The sequence below is a fragment of the Amblyomma maculatum genome, chromosome 1, assembly GCF_055883805.1.
Source record: "Amblyomma maculatum isolate TAMU_Amacu chromosome 1, ASM5588380v1, whole genome shotgun sequence".
In the NCBI taxonomy this organism is placed as follows: Eukaryota; Metazoa; Arthropoda; class Arachnida; order Ixodida; family Ixodidae; genus Amblyomma; species Amblyomma maculatum.
Genome location: NC_139344.1, coordinates 309487111 through 309508976, shown reverse-complemented (window position 1 = coordinate 309508976; position 21866 = coordinate 309487111). Strand labels below are relative to the sequence as shown.

Sequence of the window (21866 nt, the reverse complement as noted above, 5' to 3'; positions counted from 1 at the left end):
CGTGCTTGGGTGCCGACATACACCTGAATCCCGCCCACAGACGCTGCTATTTCCTAGGTTAAAAGCACTAACATAGAAAAGCTCAGTTGGCGGTAACCACAGTTAGCGGCACGACAACTGTTTGGTCCGCCGCATCGGCTTGCCGCTGCTCGTGTACAGAACATGAAGCAGACGACGCAGCATCGGTTTATGTCGTCACTGGCTGCGCCGGTTGCCAGCTAAGCAAGTTGTTCACGAGGAAACAAAAATACTTCAAACTTTCTGCAGCTCTGGTGGAGCTGAGGACTTGGCACATGATGCAATAAACAGTTTATATTCCAACATGTTTGCATACGTCCCCAGAGATTATGTCGAAGCTGCTTGCTTTTACTAGTAAGAGCAGTGCATAACATCAGGCAGCAGTGATGACAAAATGTATTGAAATTTCCAATCTGGACTGAGCAATAGGGCACTCTGGAGTGCAAGGCTTTTAGTTCCCAAATCATTAGCTTGGCAAACAATATATGATACAGGGGTGGAAGCAGGAATTTTGGAGCAGCTTTGGAGCAATCAAACAAGAGTTTTGGAGCACGTTTTTTTATTCCTGACATATAAAAAATCCATCCTTTTATTCCCCTTTATGCAACGTTGAGTGCTTTTGCAGACTATGCATGCACCGCTCACAAGACAAATGGCCAAAACATGTAACGGTGTTTAAAACAACACAGGTTGACCTAAGCAATAATTCGGAACAGACTTACAGCAAACGGAACACTGGCTTATGCATTTCATAAGCGAACACCATGTCTGACCTAAAGCTTTTGCCTATTCTGACATGATAGATTCAAACGTGGAGTCTACCATTTCAATGCGCTCGAACAGCGCTACTAGTTTGGGCGTTCACATCAACAGGCACATTTCCGCTATCTTGTGCATGCTTTTTGATACTATGCCTGCGCTGATAAGTTCCTGAGCACTGGCCAGTAGTGCCTTCAGGGAGCGTAGATGGCACTAAAGGGTAGCCTTTTCCTCCTCTAGCTTCTTTACTTAATTGCCTCCTGCCAACAGCCCATCACTTTTTCACTTAAGCAGTGCTGCAGTTTCAGTTTTAGCAAGTTGGCGATAGGCCCTGTGTGGCCTTCCAACATCCTTCTTGGTAAATTTTCTAGCGATTGGCACCTTTGGCACCCTACAGCGCTTCAAGTATGCTCTTGTCTGACATAGGCCTGACACGCATGTCATTGACAAAGACTTGATGGTGAAGTACCTCCTTGTTTTTTAGCAAGAGCATTAGAAAAACTTGTGTACTTTTTATCCTGTAATTTTTAAGGACTCTAAGGACCTTAAAAATTACAGACCAATCAGCTTACTGTCTGTTACGTATAAGGTATTTACTAAGGTAATCGCTAATAGAATCAGGACAACCTTAGACTGCAATCAAGCAAAGGATCAAGCAGGGTTTCGGAAACGGTACTCTACTATCGATCATATCCATACCATCAATCAGGTGATAGAAAAATGCTCGAAATATAACCAGCCCTTATACATAGCATTCATTGATTACGAAAAAGCATTTGACTCAGTTGAAACCTCGGCGGTGATGCAGGCATTGCGAAATCAGGGGGTAGACGAGCCTTACGTGAAAGTGCTGGAAGGTATATATAGTGGCTGCACAGCAACCATAGTTCTGCATAAAGAAAGTAACAAAATTCCCATAAAGAAAGGTGTTAGGCAAGGAGACACAATCTCCCCAGTACTATTCACAGCTTGTTTAGAGGAAGTACTCAGAGACTTGGAATGGGAGCAGTTAGGGATAAGGGTAGATGGAGAATACCTCAGTAATCTGCGATTTGCTGATGACATTGCCTTGCTAAGCAACTCAGGGGATGAATTGCAAATAATGATTGATGACCTAGACAGGAAAAGTAGAAAGGTAGGCTTAAAAATCAATATGCAGAAGACTAAGGTAATGTTCAACAGCCTCGGGAAGGAACAGCAGTTTACATTAGGTAGCGAAATACTGGAAGTAGTAGGCGAATATGTCTACTTAGGACAGGTAGTAACCGCAGATCCGGACCACGAAAAGGAAATAAGAAGAATACGATTGGGATGGAGCGCATTTGGCAAGCACTCGCAGATTATGACTAGCAGCTTACCGGTATCGCTCAAGAGGAAAGTATACAACAGTTGCATCTTGCCTGTACTCACCTATGGGGCTGAAACGTGGAGGCTAACCAAGAGAGTTCTACTTAAGTTGAGGACAACCCAGAGGGCTATGGAACGAAAAATGGTAGGGGTAACATTAAGAGGTAGAAAGCTTGCAGAGTGGGTCAGAGAAATAACTCAAGTTACCGACATTCTAGTAGAAATTAAGAAGAAGAAATGGACATGGGCAGGACATGTAGTGCGAAGAGAGGACAACCGATGGTCGCTGAGGGTAACAAACTGGATTCCAAGGGAAGGAAAGCGTAGCAGGGGGCGGCAGAAAGTTAGGTGGGCAGATGAGATTAAGAAGTTCGCAGGGGTCAAGTGGACGCAGCTAGCACAGAACCGGGTTAAGTGGAGAAATATGGGAGAGGCCTTCGCCCTGCAGTGGGTATAATCAGGCTGGTGATGATGATGATGATGACTTTTTATCCTAGCGGTTCCTACAACACTAACGTGGCAGTCAGCGCTACCTGCTCTCGCTTCTCCTCGGCGATTCAAAAGCCTGGGAGGATGTGCTATGTCACATGCACAATGCATGTTTTCATAATTGCCTACAATCGCTTGTGGGTCATATTAAATTGCTTGCAAAAAAATTTTGAATTATGCTTCACATTTCCCTAGCTTGTAAAAATTTTATTCGTATTGAGCCCAGTGCAAGAGGTGCACTGTTATCGTTCCTGTGTTGAGATAAATTTGATCGCAGCAACCGGTCTAGGGCACAATATTGTGCCTTGGAGCAGCAGCTTTTCATTACTGCCACAGAGTCGCTTCTGACAGGCCTTTAATTCATGGCTCCACTATCACAAGTGATAAATGTGGTTTGCTTTATGGATATATTGGTGTACAGTCGTGAGCAAAAATGGTATATAACACTAAGCCGGTGGCAGTGATCGAGTTCAACTTTATCTAGCAAGAGCTATCCAAGATCCTGGCAATGGTAAAAGTGCCCCATTTCATGCACATTTCACTTCATTTATTTTACCCTCAAGGCCCGAGTCGCTGTCTCTAGATGGCATTTCGATGCAGTTTTGCCGAGCTCTGTCACTGGCTGAGTGTTGTATACCACTTTTGCTCACGACTGTGCATAAGTCGTATATGGAACATTTTTGCTATTCAAACACTACAAGCAATCAATAGTGGCCCAAAATAGCTGTGCGGAAGCAGTGGAGCAATGCACAGTAAGAATCACACAGATGGGAATGCCTTCTAAAAAGAATTGTGCGCTGCCAATCGGAGCTCGACCATGGCTAAACAACGGCTTCCCAAGTTGGAATTATATTCTCGCTCAAATGCGCTGGTGTCCTCGTGAGTCTAATGTCGCACAACTGAATATGACTGTCAGTTATTAGGCCCACCACACATTTGCTTGTGTGGGATATTCCGGCCATATTTGTACATGTTTAACTGTTCAGTCACAAAATGCCGTCTTCAATTGGTTGACCCACGCTAATTAGACAGCTAGCTGGAATCATGCGCAAGCCTGAGGAGGTGTCGACTGGCCTTGATCACTCTGCGTGCACTGCTTATGCTTTTTAAGTGAGAAAAAGAGACTCAAATCATGCGCTGAAACTTCTCCAGACCAATCGTGGCTAATTTATTTGACTAAAAACGTACAAGCCTGTGTTGCATGAGGCAGTTTGTTTTAAGGGGATTTCAACAAGGCTAACGCTCACTGAATTGTCAAAGTACAGCACCACCCAATTCAAGAGCATTGAGTTTGGAACAGTTTGGCACAATTTTTATTAGGATGACATAGCTTGTTTGGTTTGGCACACGCAAGGGTAAAGTACAGGCACATCCATTTTTTTTTTTTTTTTTCGAATTACAAGTAACAAGCAAAAGCTGAAATTTTCAGGCCCAAATCTAATCAAATAAGGAGTTCCATTACTCTTGTACATGGACAATATATAGAAATCTTAGATAGTTTTAAAATCCTGGGAGTTATTTTCACCCATAATACGCTTCGGGACGTATGTACATATAGAATCGTTTTTGGCCAAGTTGTCGCATGTGGTTGGTACGATGGTGCGGCTGAAAACCCTATTATAAAGGTTCCGATTTATAACACCCTCTTTTTTTCTACGGTATATTACTGTTTGCTTTGTACCACAATACATACCAATTTAGATAAAATATACATACGCAGAAAAAAACTTGTTGGAGCAATACTTACCTTCCCTCATAATACCCACCCATCACTTATTTCCATATTTATCATTACAAGTTGAGTCCAGCTTTGAGGTAAACATCTTATCTAATCTTACAAGGAACTTACATTTACTATCATACACTCTGCCAACACTTTCAAATTCGTTTCATAAATCAGGCCTTGATGAGCCTTAGCTGAATTTTTTTGTTACTCATTCTTAAATAATTGAAAAGCCCTTTTCATTTAATTTGTGTCTTTTTGCTCTTATGTTGTGCACATATTTCATATGAAGTCGTTAGTTATGTGTATTTTCTTTTGTATCACTGCTTGCCTTGTAAAGGAAGCTGCGGGCTCCCAGTCAAGTCGCTCTCTTCTGAAGAGACTCTTGCCTGCAGTCTCCTCCATCATGGATGGAAATAATGAAATAATAAAATAATGAAATAAAATTTCCCTTAGCTGCCCTCTGTTGAATTTTACCCACATTCTAAACACAAGCCGATGATATAATCAGGTCTAGCTGGTTGCATATCATCCATAAGCCAAATCACTACTACAACGTCAGTGCACTTACCAAAGTCGGAGCGCGTCAATATGCACTGCATGGCATGATCTGGAGTATGCCTAGTGTTAGTAGCTCCAGCCTCGTAACACGTGCCACAGAGGTCGTAGTCGTAACAGATGAGACACTTGTAGCGCTTGCCCCGAAAGTTTGCTTTCATACAGGAATCACAGCTCACACCTGCAACCCAGGAATATTTCCCTTTCTTTCAACGATCAAGTTTCATCCTAAGGCAGACATGCAGCCTCCCTGGCAGTGCTATGGACAAAATGTCCAGGTAATTTGTGTACATGTTTTCCAATAACAGTGACAGAAAAGGTGGAGAGATTTATCTGGCATTTTTGCATATTATGCCCAGTTGGAATTTTTCATGCCTTATTGCTTGCCACTAAGCTAAAAGCAGTGCTGCCACTACAAAACCCTGCAATAGACATCACAAGTCCTCTCTCAGTTCTTTAAACCACCTCAATGCTGGCATTTTTATCTTCCACTTGTACACCTGCTTGGTGTTCTGTGCATTTTTACATGGACCATTTCGGCAGAAAAATGAACTTGAGAAATACTTTTCCATCAGACAGCTACCTGATACTTGCAGAAGTGATTTTAAATTGTAAGACGTTTCCTTATTCATATCAAATATGCACTCAAAAAATTCTTTTTGCTATCTTTTTAATTTAGCAACTTATTGGAACAAATGTTTCTCTCTTCTACAAGATCAGTGGTCAAAGCTGCATGAAAGTGATGTCAGTTTCTAAAACCATTCAGAGTCATTTTACTATTTTTAAGGATGTGAGACATTTTACAGGTTACTTTGTATTACGGGTTAAACTACTCTTGGTAGCCCCCACTATTTTTTTTAGTAAGGATAACCTTTTTATGGCATATTAATTCCAATATCCGAAAGGTGAATCACGATATCTAGTGACCCAGTTAGAACTTTTTATTTATTACATATGCTCACCTGGTAGCAATTTGGAACTAGTGATATAGCCTCCAAGAAAACGATTATCCTCTGGTGAATACTACGTGCAATTTTAAAATCATGTGCACAGCAATGTCCATGAGACCGGCCTTGCCTAGAGCAGCGGTGAGGACCACTGGGTATGTTCGATTTCCAGTCCCTGGAAGCTCCGGACTACTTGCTGACAGAAGTGTGGCGTTGAATTTCCCTTGGGCAGCCCGGAGGCTTCACCCACTTCCCAGGAAAGTAGCGGCCATATTGAGTTCCGTGTGCATTCTCAGTACTTTTCATGTTCCTGAAGACAAATTGTGCGTTAAGCCATATAAGCTACGTGGCTGGTCTCTGCTGTGCTTGATGTCTTTCACTACACACCAGATTGTTTTCAATGTGCAAGCAAACCACTGTCAAGAATGGCCCTGCCAAACTCGATAAATATTGATTCGTGCCTCTGTTATCTTTCGTGATGACTGGCATCGCCAGCTAAAAGCAGCTTGCATGTGACCATAACGCAACCTCCTGTCAGAGAACTGTCAGCAAGTAGTCACTGGAAAGGTGACCCACTGTGCCAGAGGTGGTCACCATACACAGCCGGGCATCACTGCGTGCCAGCATTAATTGCACAGAAAACTGTTGTTTTTTTTTTAATTTTCAATGGTGACTAATTAGCCACTGCAATTAACTGCCAACCTGTAATACTCAAACTACTAATTAGGCAACCAGCAGGCTGGTTAACATGACTCTGACATTTGCCAACACTGGCACTTATTTTTAGTGGCAGGCTTTCCTGAAACACCCGGCATAGCATGCATCCCCATCTTTGCTACCACAAATCTAATCAAATCCTGGGGTTCACAGATACTACAACTGAAAAGAATGCTTAAAAATGGCTTCATTTGGGCAGTAAAATGCACTTTATGACGTGCACTACTACAGGAATGAACTGTCATTCTCACCAAAATTACGCAAATTGCTACCAGTTATTAAAATGACTGGCAACCACTGCTGCCAGTTGAGAGTATGCACACAAGTGTGGGCTTAAACTACTTCATGTATATTCCTGTTTATAGGTAATTTCTTGGATTGAAAAATGACAACTTGTTTTATACATGTTTTTAGAGTGCCTTTTGGCCTAATCTGAAAATTGTTCTAATGCTATTTAACTACGCAAACGTTTGCGCTGCCTAGCTAGCGATAGCACAAGGGTGGCAAAGGTGCACTCGGCAGCTCATCGCGTAACTGTACCACAAAGCAAAATATTTTGATATCATCACACAAAATGCTATTTTTTACATATGAAAACCACTCCTACTGTCCTTTCACAGTCGACAGTTTGTGCATACATCTGAAACTGCTGTAGAGAGTGACTCGAAGCGCCCCAGCCAAAAGTATGTTTACATTGTAGCATGCAGTACTGTTTGTAAAGCAAGTAGGGGAAACATCATTTATACACAGAGCACTTAGTGTCACCAGTCTTGCATTTTGTTTCTGTCAAGACAGAACCTTTGCAACCTGCTGTGCCAAAATATGCAACTTATGCCATTGCTGGAGTTTTGGCCCCTTAATGATTTTCAATAGCATCAGCTGCATTGCTACTTTCAGGAAAAGATTTCATATTTTTACAGATTGAAAGACTTGACTGGCATTCCAGAAAACAGTAATGATAGTGCCACACACAGCTGCAAGTCTGAATGCCTATGCATGCTTAGATGGCCTCTATTACTCAGCCTGAGATGATTTATTTTGCACCACAATTACCATCTCGGATGCAACAACTCAATTTTCAAACATTAAATTTAGAAAGTACAAAATGGAGGCCTCCTCGATGCAGTAGTGAATAGATTACCCAACAAATGTTGAATTAACTGGATGTCTCATGGCACTCAAAGGGAACGAGGCACTGAATGTAACTTGCCCTCTCTCAGTGTGATACAGAACAGAATTATGTGTAAAGGGCCTGAATCCACAATGCATTTTTATGTTACTTGGTAAGCAGCAATTTAAACTCGCATCACTACTTCAACCGTGCCAGTTCACCACAATTCAAGCAGGTCAGCAGTATTGCGTGGCATGTTGGGGACTCAATATAAAATGCTTCTGATCAACAGGTAGAGCCAATGTCTTCAATATCATGCGATAACATGCACTAGAATCAAATGTGGCCAATTTGCATGTTGCTACCTGTAACTCGAATCAGTAGCCCTCTGACAACTTGGAACCTTCCAGGTAAAGGAAAATGCAACAAGTCCTGACATAGTGCAGAAAGCAAGCATTAGGTTTGAAATAAAATCAGTTTACTAAACTACATTGTAAATGCTATTTGAACCTGATGACATTAAATAAAGCCTAAGGCAGGTGATAAATTACACTGCAAATTTCACTTCAACAAGCAGCTTGGGTGCACATTACTTAGCAAAAAAAAAGGTGGCTTCAAACGAGAAAGGTTTGGGTTTGTAGAGTTTAACGTTCCAAAGTGCAGAGAAACCATACTGGAGGGCTGCGGAGTAATTTAGACCACATTGCAAAGTACACTGGCACCTTGCTTTTCCCCTCCATCCCGGTCAGGATTCAATCCCACTGAGCCACTAAACAAGACAGAGGGTTCTGTTCTTCCATTCAAAAAGCATGCACACTTGGGCACCAGTGGTGTTCTTTACATCAAGCAAAAATGGGGCATATGCAAGCAGAAAACAGATATAGATCTATTTTCTCCTTGGCCCAAGCTTTCCTCCCAGTTATTATGTGGCAGCCACAGCTGTAGAATACACCACACATGCGCGACAAATTCTGCACAGTTGGCCTTTGCAGGTGGCCCTACTTCCACACTGACACATTCACAAAAATATGGCAAGTTGCCACTGTAAACAAGTTTCTAGCCAAGCATACAGGAAGCAAGACATGTAGATTTTGTCAGAAACCCATACTCGAGTTACCCCAAGAGCTCTCGCAGTAGCAGTTTGTTTTTGCCTGCGCAGTACCCATATTAACATAGCCCTGAGCATATCAACACTTGCTATCAATCCAGTTCTCGATGTTCAAGTGCTTCGACAGCGCGGGCTAAAGGAATGACAGCAGGAACCTCTGTTGCGCGATTTCATGCCACAACCGATAAGGCAGATCAAAATAGTGAGTGCTGTCTTCAGAAACAGTTGAATGTTAGTGAAGACTCCAGTTACAGCAACATAAAGCATTACGAAGTTGAGACACTGGCCGTAACTCATCGTGCGGCACACAGAAGACGTCACTAGGATAAACTCAGTAACTGTAACCTTACCGTAAGGCTAACACTTGCGCTATTCCAATGAGCAGAAATGCAATGCAACACAATGCGAAAGCAAGCACACCACTACCCACAGTTAGTAAAATCACAAGCCAACGAAGAAAAAAGCGTAGGCTTAAGCACGAGAGCATCATACCAAAGCATGAGGCTTGCTTTACCACCGTTACTATGCGGCCTAGGCAAAGAGGTGTGCGGAGGAGTGCGGTTTCACGATTATGTTTAGTACTTTAGGCCTTATGACCCTAGCTAACTCACCTTCATGCCGAGACATCCTAGAAACAAAAAAAATAAATAAACAGGGTCCGTAAGATGTGGCGGCAGGACCGATTCCCAGCGTAAAGCGGAAATATACATTCAATAAGCCAGCACTGATGGCTGTCCTTTAGAAGACATGCCGAAGAAAACTGCACATCCTTGCCGAAGTCGTGCACCAACGATGGACTACGCCAAGCATACGCCGTCCAAGCCTTGAGCGCTAAGCTCGATAAGCCGTCGACACGACGTCGACTACGCAACTACGTTCCTGCCTTTGATGACGTCATACCAGCGGTTAAAACCAAGGTTAAAACGCTAAAACATGGTTGTTTCGTAAAAGTCATAGCACAAATGAATAAAACAAAAGTCAATTTTTTTTTAATTATACAACATTTTAAACTACCGTTTGTACTTGCCTCACCATTCTGTCAAAAGTAAATCAGCCACGATCAGCCAACCAACGTCATGCCAACGTTACTATATAGTGCCATATTCTAGACAAGGCACTATAGTTTTGTATTAACTCTATGCTATAGTTACTATATAGCATAGAGTTCCTTACACTAACTAGAGGGAAAGCTGAGGGCGCTGCACATCAGCCACCACATCAGTGACAGTGCTACGTCAGTCACAAAATCCCATCTCCGCATGTGGTGGACACTCGTCCACCGTTAACTCTTCCTTTTTTTTCTCTCTCTCTCTTTCCTTTATTTCTTTCTTTTTTGGCTGGGACACAGTTTAGTGTCCACCCGTTACAAAGGGTGCAGCCTCAGATCATCATCATCAGAACTGCGACCCGCCCCCACTACAACAGCGACAACACCAACGGAGGCGCTTTTGACAGAAGCGTTTAGGGGTAGCTCGGCTGGAAACGCTGATTGGTGGACACGCCGCGGCCTGGCGTGACGTCTTTTGCGTCGGGCTCGATGCTTAACCGGACGTGATGTAGTCAAAAACTGGGTTTGCGTTTTTTTTTTCGTCCCTAGACGCTCTAGGGAATCGCTAGGTGCCCCCCGCTCTGGCAACGCGCGCGATTCCGGCATTCGGTTCGTGGATCTCGCTGCTGCAGGGCATCGGCGCGTTCGGTCACCGAGGCAACCGAGGTGCTCGACGATGGCGGGCCTGCGCGTTTACGTGAATGCGCTTTCGGCACGCCGATCCGTACTTATTAATTAATTAATCCGTACTTTACGTTGGGCGGAATGACGTTGATAATGGCGACGACCTGCGGGAGATCGCAAGCACCGTCAAGGTAAGTATAAATTGCACAAAATTGTCTCGCATTTTGCTTATTTATAAGTGCTGTGTCGCTTGTCTCTCCCCACGTGCTTCCAGGACCTCGTGCGCAGCAGCTCGTGGCATGCACGCTCCTCGTGTTCAAAAAAAAAATCGGCCACGGCTATGGAGACCTCCACAAAAACATCCGCCGTCGGCAACTAACCGCTGCCTGACTGCTATGCTGAGGCGCACGTCTGCCGTGCGCATTCTCAACCCTGATTGAGGTACAAGAACGCAGATTTCTTTGTCGAAAGTTTTGTAATATGTTACGCATTCATCAAATCGCTATGTTCATAATGCAACTTTTTTCTACTCTTTTACAGCACCGTTTCCTGTATGCTGCGAAGAGGCCGAGGATTTTCTTTGTACGCAGCAGCCCATGTCAGGGATCGCGGCATCGATCAGCTCTCCAAGATCATCGCGGCAACCCTCGTAAATGTCTACAGTGGAAGCATCACTACAGCATCCAGGGCAGCATATAACCAGGCACTGTGTACGACGTAGTGCACCACTGTTGACGGTGCACGGCAAAGGGCCACGGACGAGTGCAGGGCGTTGTGTTCGCCACGCCGTCACGTCGTTGCGCATCCAAACGGCCCTTTTCAGGGCCGCCCCAATGTTTCCTGGCAGACCGCAGACCTGCACATCCCGTACTCCTCTTCCCTCTCTACGTTGCACGTGGCTTCGTATCAATCGCCGCGGCCACCAAAATAACTTGCGCCCTAGGCCTCATTACCAGGCTATACGTAAATACACGCATGCATAATCGTGTCAAATTTGATTTAATAAAAGGCTGTGGCTAAAGGTACGTCGGACGGACCCGATCGATGGTCTTAAAGGTACGTCCGACGGATCCGGTGCGTTTTTCTTCGGGATACGACGGACGGATCCGGGAAATATTTTTCAGAGGTACGGCGGACGGACCCGATCGGTAGGGTTCGTCCGACGGACCCAACGCATTTTTCTCCGATATGGGCCTTGGGATCCGTCGGGAAAGCCCACGGGAAAGCCGGACGGATCTGAGATCCCCAGATTGGCAACAACATGGTAGCCATATGTAGCCAAATCGAAGTTGGTATGAGGTGTACGTGCTAGGTGCAAGAAGTATGTATACTACATACTGCATGCGTGAAATGTAAAATTACAAAGAATAGTACAGTGGCAAAAATAGTGCCAAGAATGGGTGATATACTACGTGATGGCATGATGATAGGTTTACGTGAGTTGGGCCGCGCGCAAGCGCATGTAATCCCGGTGTTGACGGCCAGCCCGCGGCCCGCACGCCCGCTCATTTGGTCCTCGTTATCATGTGGATTAACGTCTATGACGGTCGTTATGTAGTTATATAGTTTCGATTCTTCAAAGTTTCGTCACTTCCATCTGTGATGAGATGCGTCACGTAACGCATCGCTTTCCGCTCGCATTGAGGTTTGGTGCTGCAAGTTCTACGTAGTACATATACAAGCGGCGCTGAAAAAGCTGGGTGCCGCCGACGTGTCTCTAGCCCAAGCATCGCGTCATTCGTGTTTGTTGGAGGTGTGGTTTGTACTTACCGTGAGATGCTGTGATGTACGGATTACGTCCTACTAGAGTGCTGTGTGAGACTACGAAGAGTGCTGTGATGAGTGCGCCGATGTCCGGACGGACATCAGTGTGTCCGTTTATGATCGGCGATGTTGCACGTGCATGTCAGTGTTTATTAGGTGCAGTGGTAATTTATTTACACGCGCTGTGCAACAATCAGACGAAAATAAGTCATCGACAATTTGTTAGCCTGCACTACAGAGCTCAAAACTCTGAAAATGGGAATGCACATGATGCAGTTTTCGCATGTTGGAGTGGACCGAAAAATAAGTGCCCATGCCCACACCGCCGAGATGCGCATTACTACAGGTGAAATGGTTCAGGTTTCTGTAAAGTAGCTGCCTGGCACAGCACCTTCCTAAATGTTCATGCTTTGTACTGTTGTTGAAGGCCACTTTATCATTAATAAAGGAACGAATATGCTTTATGTGTTAATGACTAGTGCTTTTTCAACATATGTTCATATTTTTTTTCGTTTTTCCTTAGTTTCCTTTGTTTTTCATGCTAGACAAAAACGAATAGTACACTTTTAAACTTGTCAGTCCAAAGCTAAACATGAATATCTGCCATGCATGTGACAGCTTTAATGCTAGAAAGGTTGACGTGTATAGCATGTACGTAGACGCTGCGACATCTTAGTGGCACGTTCGGCTACTTGCCCCAAGGTCGTGATGTTTAATGCCGGTGATGGCAGTCGCACTTTGGTGCAGGTGAAATGCAAATGCTTCTGTTTCCTGCAAGATGTCAACGCAAAGTACAGAGCCCGGGCAGCCAAATTAGTCTGGAGCTCTCCACTGCGGTATTTTTCATAGTTACATATGTCACTTTAGGATGTGAAACCCTACATGCCACAAGTAGGCTGCATTGTTTTTTAGATTTTGTAACCTCTAATCTATGTTTTGCAACATTTGGCTAATTTTAGTTCTCAAGCAGTTGTTAAAGATGAAACCGAAGCAGTTCTTGGCATGGTTTCCTGCTTGGATTAACTTGCTAATGGCAGTTCTTTGAAACTTGCATCAGTGCTGGACGGTTCAAATAGCAGGCAGTTGAATTACAGAAATGATGTGGATCTTGCATTTCAGTTCTGACAAATGGAAAGTAACGGTCCCTTCCTTGCATGCATAGGTGCCCTTAGACAAATACATATTCGGGTGTGTGATTGTGATGCATATCAAGGGTCAACAGAAGGCCATGTGGAGCCAGTGTGATATTCTTCATGAAGGCTAAATTAAAATTGTACAACAGCTGCTGTACCATGCAGAAAAAAATTGATCATTTAGTGTATGATTAACTGACCATGAATAGCATCTTACTCAGAGTATGATGTGATATATATCTGGTTTAGCATCCCAAAATAACTACAGCTATGAGGAACACAATAGTTGAGAGCTCCGGTATAATTTCGACCACCTGGGGTTCTTTTACATGCACTGACACCGCACGGTGCATGACGGCCTATTGTTTCGCCTCTATTGAAATGCCCCTGCTGTGGTTGGAACCAAATCTGCATCTTTCGGTTCAGCAGCCAAGCACTCTAACTACTGAGCCAGCACAACGGGGCCAAGTATCAAAATGCATGCCATTACATTTCCTTCTAGCCGGTGGTTTTCTTCACAGAACTAATGTATACAAGGAAAAGTAAATAGCAAGAAAACACTAGTTTTATTGCACATTATATTCACATTTCAGCAAACATTCTCTAGGAAAAAATTTCTCATAATGTTTGCATGGAAACCATGAACATCTTACAAAAACAAAACAATGCACTTACTCCACTCCAATTATTAATGGGCAAGGTTGCATCTATGCTACTACACAGCACTTATCACAAAACCACAAGCCCCATCTGCTTTGGCCAATCACTTGATGAAATTAACGGAGACAGATGTCGCACACCACAGCCTGGTCGTCTCGCAACATATCTCTGCATATTTTGCATTTCAATTTCATGCCTTTCCACTTAGCTTCAACTGTTGCCAGCATTACTAGTCACCCATCTTTCCTGAAGTTCCTTTTTACGCTGTTGGGATCAGCATCCTTGTTAACGATGGTCTCTGGAATTTTCGATGCTATCATTTTCACATCTTCCTCATCTGGAAGAACGAAGAAAATGACAAGCTTTGAGCAGAAAAAAAATTAGGGAGACTCCAAATCTCCACCTGTAGGGGTATGGTGTGCCAGCGTTAATGGTTCTTGTCTGCAGATCTCACTGTGGATTCCCGTTAATTTACATGCCCTTTGCTACAAACATAATTACTAATTCCTTAATTCATGTCTCTGTTATCTCAGATATACTCATTAGCATACGGTCGTAGGCTGCCCTGTTAGGTGATAGACAACCTGGCATAGACCTCTGTAAGCCTCAACCTTTCTTTGGAGCTGAAACGTCCCAGAACATATTTCAAATATAACTTTGTAAGCTTGACTTAACAGCTCCTGCCATGTCGTGTGGCCTCGTGACATTTGGCCCGTGGCACTTTTGGCTTGTGCACAGGGGTCATCTGTTAAATACCGGTTAACATGCATGAAAAATACATTTTCACACAAACTGGAGGCAAATGGTCAAGTGGTGCACTGCAGATTCTGAAATGTATACCTATATGCATGTATGGATCGCATCATATAACATGATCAAGAGTTCTATCAGTACCTGTACTTACATAGCATTTCAATGCCCATTAAAGGACCACCTCAGACAATGGTTGTTGTTACCACAAGACCTGTTCTAACAGCGTACTGACACCATTCCACTGAGCGATGGACATATATATGCATACCCTAGATAGCTCATGATTGTGGATCTCATGTATTTCTATGACTTCCAAGGAGTTCCTGTCGTCAGAAACCCTACACTTTATGAAATCGGGACAGTTGTCTTGAAAGGTGATGAAAAGAAATAACCAGGTTACCTTGATGCAATGCTAAATTACAGAGAGTGAATATGCTGCATGAAGATACCAAGAAGCTTGTACAAAGAAAAGTGAGAGTGAAATGGCAGGATTTTTGAAACATTGAAATAAACTACAAGCTATACTTGTCAAACCTGTCATTAAGGAATGGAAATCATGCAGTAATCAAAAACACAACATGGAGGCCATTTTAGGTCATCTTCACAAAACACATACCCACACCTCACACACAGCTTCATACTTATGAAAGAGGACAAACCAATATGCAAGGAGTGTGGAGATGAACTAACAATAAACCATATCTTACACGTGCGCCAGAGTCGACAAAATAAGAGGAAATATTTTGTACAATTTTGCAACAGATCCCTTTCCATCCCAGCATGATCCTAGGAGAGACGTGCAAATTTCCTGCATTTTTGGTTTCCTAAAATGTTCCTAAACAAGCTACATCCTAAAGAACATTTTAGTCATTACACACAAAATAAATACATTAAACCTTGTTCTTGGTGCATGGCAGCATTAGTCGCTTATGCACCATAAAAATCAACACAATGCTGTAAGGTATACCTTGGTTAGCTATGTTATACGAGACAAGCTTTCGGTCTGGTGTGGTCCTTATTCACGTGACAGCGCTGTCATGAGGGTCTATGTCCCAGCGATCGGAAAGTGACCTATTCCAATAATTTTACAAACTGAAGGCGATTCTACAGATTTCTAAAGACTGGAGTGCTCAAATGTTTTATCAACGTCCGCCTGCTTTGACAGCCTGGAGTGAAACTGTTGAAGAGAATACATTTTTGTACATTTAACGCGTTTCTGAAGGCGTTGCTTTCAGTTACGGGACCCACAAAAAGCAGCTGAATGTCAAACGCCGCCTAGGTAGGCTTTCTAGCAAGACAGCGGTGTAGCGTGGAAAATCGCTCCGCCGATCCATCGCTGGCGCCGCTGACTTGACAGGCGAACTGTTCAAGCTTATAGCTACTGACCACACCTGAAACACTGAATTGCGCATGATCAAGGCAGAATTTCTCTAACACTGAGCACTGGTAGCTATCGATTTCGCGCCCAATATTGTGAAAATCTGTCCTCTCTTCGATCATTGATACGTCCACGGTTGAACATTTATGCGCCTCGGTGTAGGCCAGCCGTTGGAACATGGATGCGTGGTTGTAGCAACGATCACTTGCATGGCACACTCTGCAAAATTCCAATATTCAGCTTCAGCAACGAAATGTGCAGCGCACATTTTCTACCGCGTACCTAAGTCCGGCGATGCATGCATATCGATCCCGATCGTTTCAAAGCTGCGCGGCCGTTCAGTCGGGTCACGCTAACCTCGAGCATGCGGGGGTTTAAACTACATGTACGCAAAATTCAACGACAAGAAAAAGATGCAGGCTAAGCACTTTAGTGTAGTCTTCTTCTAAATACCAAATAACATTGCTGTTCACAGAAAATTCGGATCATTCGCGCTTCCGGCTTTCCGGTTGTGCACTCTTGCGGTGCGGTGCAGTAGGTCTTCGCCTCGACGAGTCGATGTGCACCTCGCCGCAGTAGCAGCGCAGGCCTCTAGTAGATTCGGCATGTCTTGTGCCATGGCTCTGAGGTAGAATTTAAACGAATAATTAAGCTAGAAACAACCTGTTTCCTCGGTCTGCATGTGAGGAACGAGCATATAATGCCATTTCACATACATACTTTGGACTGCCGAATGTTCTGCACGGCGAGGTGTGTGTGTGTTGTGCCGGCGCTAATCTTCGGAGGTCGATGCAGGACCTAAGACAGCGTAAATGCTAGGAATAGCTCGCTCGCATTACGGGCAGATCGAGGTGATAGTTTAGTGCGAAGTGAAAGCTGCTCGTGAATGTGCGTATCTCGATGCCAGCTGGTGGAGCTGGTGCAGTACGTAGCACCGCCTGCAGCTATGTGCGTGACAGCGATGCTTGCCGTACACAACCCTAAGTGAAGACCGTGATCTATGTTAGAACGGATGCACTCTTCGTAGCACCTCATCGAGAGTCGCGGCTAGCTGATATCATAGAATAAGATTCATTCACGCGTAGCAAGCGGAATGTGGCCGCGTTCGACGTGCATATAGCCATGAGCCTGTATATCGACGTCCGCCGTATCTTTACGAGAATCGAATGGATACGTCGGACGTACCTTTAGACACTTCGTTAATAAAATGCTACAGTGCTTATTACCTGCTTCCCTCATGCATTCTTCCGAGTCTTCGTGCAGCAGCTGCAGAACACGTGGCAAGCGTCACTCTGCTGCCGCGACGAACGCTAGCTAGAGTATTCTCAGTGTGGTGCGGCTTTGTTCAGCGATGTTAATGGAAGTATCGACATTTTATATAACAACTGCGTAGTCGTCTTGAATATTGCTTCATAAAGTACTGTACTGCTTAATTCTCACTTACCTCGTGCATTCCACAGCTGCTGCAGCTAGCACGTGGCCATCGTCGTTCTCTCCAGTGCTGCAGTGACGACAAACTATAGGCCTCGCGATAGGCTACAATATACACCGCGGTTTTGTGCCGCTGTGTATTTTTTTTTATAAATGCATCACATTTCGAAGGTTATAGTCGCCATCCAAGGATCACTTAACTCGAGAGCACAGGAAAAGGCAGAAGTGTACGCACCTGAATTCGATGCTGTGTACAACGCCGTGTTATTTATTTATTATTTTTTTTTAACGAAAGCATCCTACGCGCTAGGCGTCCTAGACAAGGTTCAAGTGCAGTGTGCCTTTGTATAGTAACATGCATGTATGGGGTGAGCGGTTGCCATGTTTTCAGTTCACTTTTGTTAGCTGTTTCTTAAATAAAAATCGTCATTGGTCTCTGTGTCTGTCACTGTGTCTAAAGAGCTGCTCTAGCCGAACCACGTACGTAGCGATGGATTGCACCGCGGCAGTATGGCTTTGTTCCAAGTTTAACGAAACAGTTGAGGCCAAATCAAAATCGGAAATGACCATTTCCAACTTGGATATTGGCCCCCAGTCAACAATTTGGAGTCCAATTCAATGGCAACACTTCAGTTCTGTGCCAACATTTCGTACAATTCAGGGAGTCGAAATTATGGAAATGGCATGCATTTGTGAACATCAAACATGCTTCACATCCAATTAACATGTCATGCAATGCTAATATCAAAGCTCAATATTCTATCGGGGAACTCTATGAAATCTGCTAGAGCATGGAGCACACGTTCGTAGAGATATTTTTTTTTTTAATTACCAGCACTCGCAAAGGTATTGGAAATAATTGAATCAAGTCCCATTCAAGGAATCAGATGAACCGTAACAAATCATCCTTTATATGTTTTGTTTAGTACCTCAATGAAGAGTATCAGGCGCACTTTTGCTGAATTTGTACATAAATGACATAATTTTTATTGACAACAGTGTTCAGCTCATCATGTATGCTGATAATAGTGTGTTTATTACTGGCTTTGATCTCAATGAGACTGTTTTACATTGAAATTATTTACTTGAAAAATCGTTTGCCTGGTCCAATTTCATGAAGAAATAAACACAGAAAAACTATTTTGTTTTGAGTCTGAAATAAGAAAATGATGTAAGAGATGGCTACCGATCTATAATAAAAATAATGACCTTGTAGAAACTCGCATTAGTCTTATGTGTGAATTTTTTTCATTTGAGATAGGAAATTCATATAAACAACACTGCAAATAAAAAAAAGGTTTCTTCAATGAGTGAGCTTTACCTTGATGTGGTACTGTCCTTGCCTTTAATTATGCAAGTCCCCACAGATAAGATATTGCAGTTTTATGTGGGCAAGCACCACAAGAGCAAATATCAATAAAATGATAATTCTCAGTAAATTAGATGTGTGTTTCTTACATAACCGATATTGACTGCCAGTTTACGACATGACACCTCCGTGCAGAATACAGTATAATTATATTTAACTATGAATGCCACTTGTTGCATGTTTCCTATTTTTCTTGGCATGACAATAAAAGCTTTCTTTGCTCGATGGCACTGCTGCAATTTAGAGCCACTCCATTTTTAACTCAAAACTCCAACCTCTGGTTTCTCCCGCACTTTCACACTTGGTGCAAACTGCAATCAATAAAACACAGAATAATGGTCTCACTGAATGAACTTAACCGGCATTCCTGAAATTGTGAAAACAGCTATGAATACACTTTTTAGGGTTGTAAAATCAGAAATGTCGCAAAGTTAAAGAGCACTGCAGAATCTGCATTGGAGCAATGCAAAAGAATGGATTCTGCTGCAACATTACATCACCCTCCATCGATTGACACCACTCATTAACCTCCACCACTTCTCAATTACTCACAACTGCTGCGGACATGATTTTGCAGACACATTCTGTGGATGTGGTGTGCGGACGGGGTCTGCGGACAGAAATCTGTGCAATTTGCCAGCGCTGTGTTAATGTATTTTATGTTATCACTTATACTACTTGAGAATTCATTTAGTGTTCTATCAGTGTGTTGTGTTACCTTGCTAACAAGTTTCCTTATATCTTCTTTGCATGTGTTATTGTATGTAGTTGTATCCCCATTACAATTATGCCTCATGGGCGCTGTAGGTACTAACAATAAATAAACATAGCGAAGTAATACTTTTGCATTAATAGATCTTCTAGACATAGGGTCTCTCTTACTATAATGCCTCATGGGCACTGTAGGTACTTACAATAAATAAATAAATAAATAAATAAATAAATAAATAAACATAGCGAAGTAATACTTTCGCATTAATAGATCTTCTAGACATAGGGTCTCTAATTCTTGCACTTTTTTTTAAATAATGTGTAAATATTTTTATCCTACTCTGCAGCTAACGTCTCCTGCTCCTTTGTAAATGGGTCCAGGACCTAAGTGCATGAGTTGCTCTCTGAAACATTTAATTTAGCTCTCGAGACTATCTAATATGCTTGAATTGAAATCATTGACTCCAGATTGGACTTTGAAATTAGTTGCAAAATTTTTAACTGCAAAGCCTATTGAAATCTAATATGTTTGGGTGTATTTTTAATAGGGAGCGAAATGCACCAGCTTCCTTTAACATCTTAGCCAGTGCACACACAATGCATCATTGAAATGTAGTTTAAATTCCAGTTTCACCATGCATAACAATTGTCCATTCAGTTTGGATGTTCATTAGGAATATCAATTCTAATCCGTAAGATGACCATAACTTAGCAGCCCATAATAAAAATAAATTGCTTCTTTACAGAGAGTTAAAACTATGCAGTTGGGACTAAGTACTTATTCCAGCTGGGAGGTCATCTGGAAACTGGAAGACATTTGATTATGGAAATTCAATTAGGACTAAAAATTCTAATTGGAAATAATGAAAAGATGCCTAAATGGAATGAGGGCTTCTAGAGAAAGTGAAAATTCTGGAAACTCAATTGGATAATACAAGACTTTTTAGCAGGATCTAGAACACATCTTTTACAAATGAACACTTGAAACTTAGAGCACTGGCTGATGCTCACCGCCGCAGCTCTCAGAATAACTGACAGCATGGTCAAAGCTACAGTAGGTGTTAGTGCAGTATACACCAGTGTTGTCACTGCGAAGTGAAGAGCCACAAAGCAGAAGACTGCCATCCTTACTACTGCCAATATAAAAGTCCTTCTCAGAGCCACCCCTTTGTTTCCTGGCAGATCATGGGCCTTCAACTTCATCGTCATGTTTTCTCATTTTTAGTCTTTTGTAGGATGTATTGGGCCTTCGGTGGTCTGTCATGCAACACTGCATGACTAATCCACTGAGTGCAAAGCCGTTAACCAACAGAGATATCTTTTCACTTCATGTGCGGCACACAAACATCATGCATAAAAGAGGCCAGATATGTCACTATTCCATCTTTCTTTACACTTTCTTTCTTTAGCACACTCTAAAACCATTCCTGTAAAAAGCTAGAGGTTGTTTTACGCAAAGTGACATGGCATGATCAAATCAGTCGATATTGTCGACCATAAACCCTGACTGCTCATTGGAGGGTCAAATTCTAAAGTTAAAGCTCAGCTACTTTAGTCATCTGATGAGAAGAGAGGAGTCGCTGGAGAAAGATTTGATGTTGGGAAAGGTTGAGGGTCGCCGGAGAAGGGGTAGGCAGCGAACGCGATGGTTAGATGGCATCCTCGAGGCACTGCAGATGAAGTTATGTGATGTTAGGAAGATAGAGACCGGAAAACGTGGCGTGACATGGTCCATAGGGTCACGAAGAGTCGGACACGACTGAACTGAACTGACTGACATGGCAATTATTGTAGCTTGAAACATTTTCAAAATGAAAAAATAAATGCATGAGGCGGCTCGCAACCATTGTTTTTTTGTAAAATTGTGTTGCTTCATAGGCAGTAACTTGAACAACACTGACAACATTTCTACATTACTTTGAAACAACCCAGGCAAAAATCCTAACTGATGTAAATAGTTTAAGGAACAAACTTGCAGTTCATACCAGTTGGATAACAATGGATCCCCAACTGGAATTCAACTGGGATCAACGTTCATGCGTATAAGGTACCCGTTGCATGCGAGCCTTGCTGCCTGTTGATGGTTTACAACTCAGAAAGAACACAAAAACGAGGGCACAAGTGCAGATAAGGCGCATGTTTGCAGTCTCCATGACCGGTTGTATTCGTTCCTCTGTATCCCAAGAGAGCACTCCATTTCTAACCCCCAATGCGTAGG

The 21866-nt window shown here is 43.0% G+C and overlaps 1 protein-coding gene and 1 long non-coding RNA gene across 2 annotated transcripts in view; one reads left to right on the top strand and one right to left on the bottom strand.

Annotated features, from left to right (window-relative positions):
* Nucleotides 1–9666, bottom strand: part of LOC146207040 (E3 ubiquitin-protein ligase KCMF1-like) — a 78115-nt gene extending 68449 nt beyond the window's left edge. The window contains exons 1-2 of the mRNA XM_084593506.1: nucleotides 9389–9666; nucleotides 4908–5075 (exon numbers count right to left, since the gene is read on the bottom strand). Coding sequence (XP_084449632.1) covers nucleotides 4908–5075; nucleotides 9389–9404 — 184 coding nt within the window. The 5' untranslated portion in view covers nucleotides 9405–9666. The remainder of the gene's footprint in view (nucleotides 1–4907; nucleotides 5076–9388) is intronic.
* A 778-nt stretch (nucleotides 9667–10444) lies between these two features.
* On the top strand, nucleotides 10445–12648 carry LOC146207039 (uncharacterized). The gene is made up of 3 exons (XR_014703306.1): nucleotides 10445–10640; nucleotides 10724–10890; nucleotides 10990–12648. It is a non-coding gene; the product is annotated as an uncharacterized LOC146207039 (long non-coding RNA).
* The last annotated feature ends 9218 nt before the right edge of the window (nucleotides 12649–21866 follow it).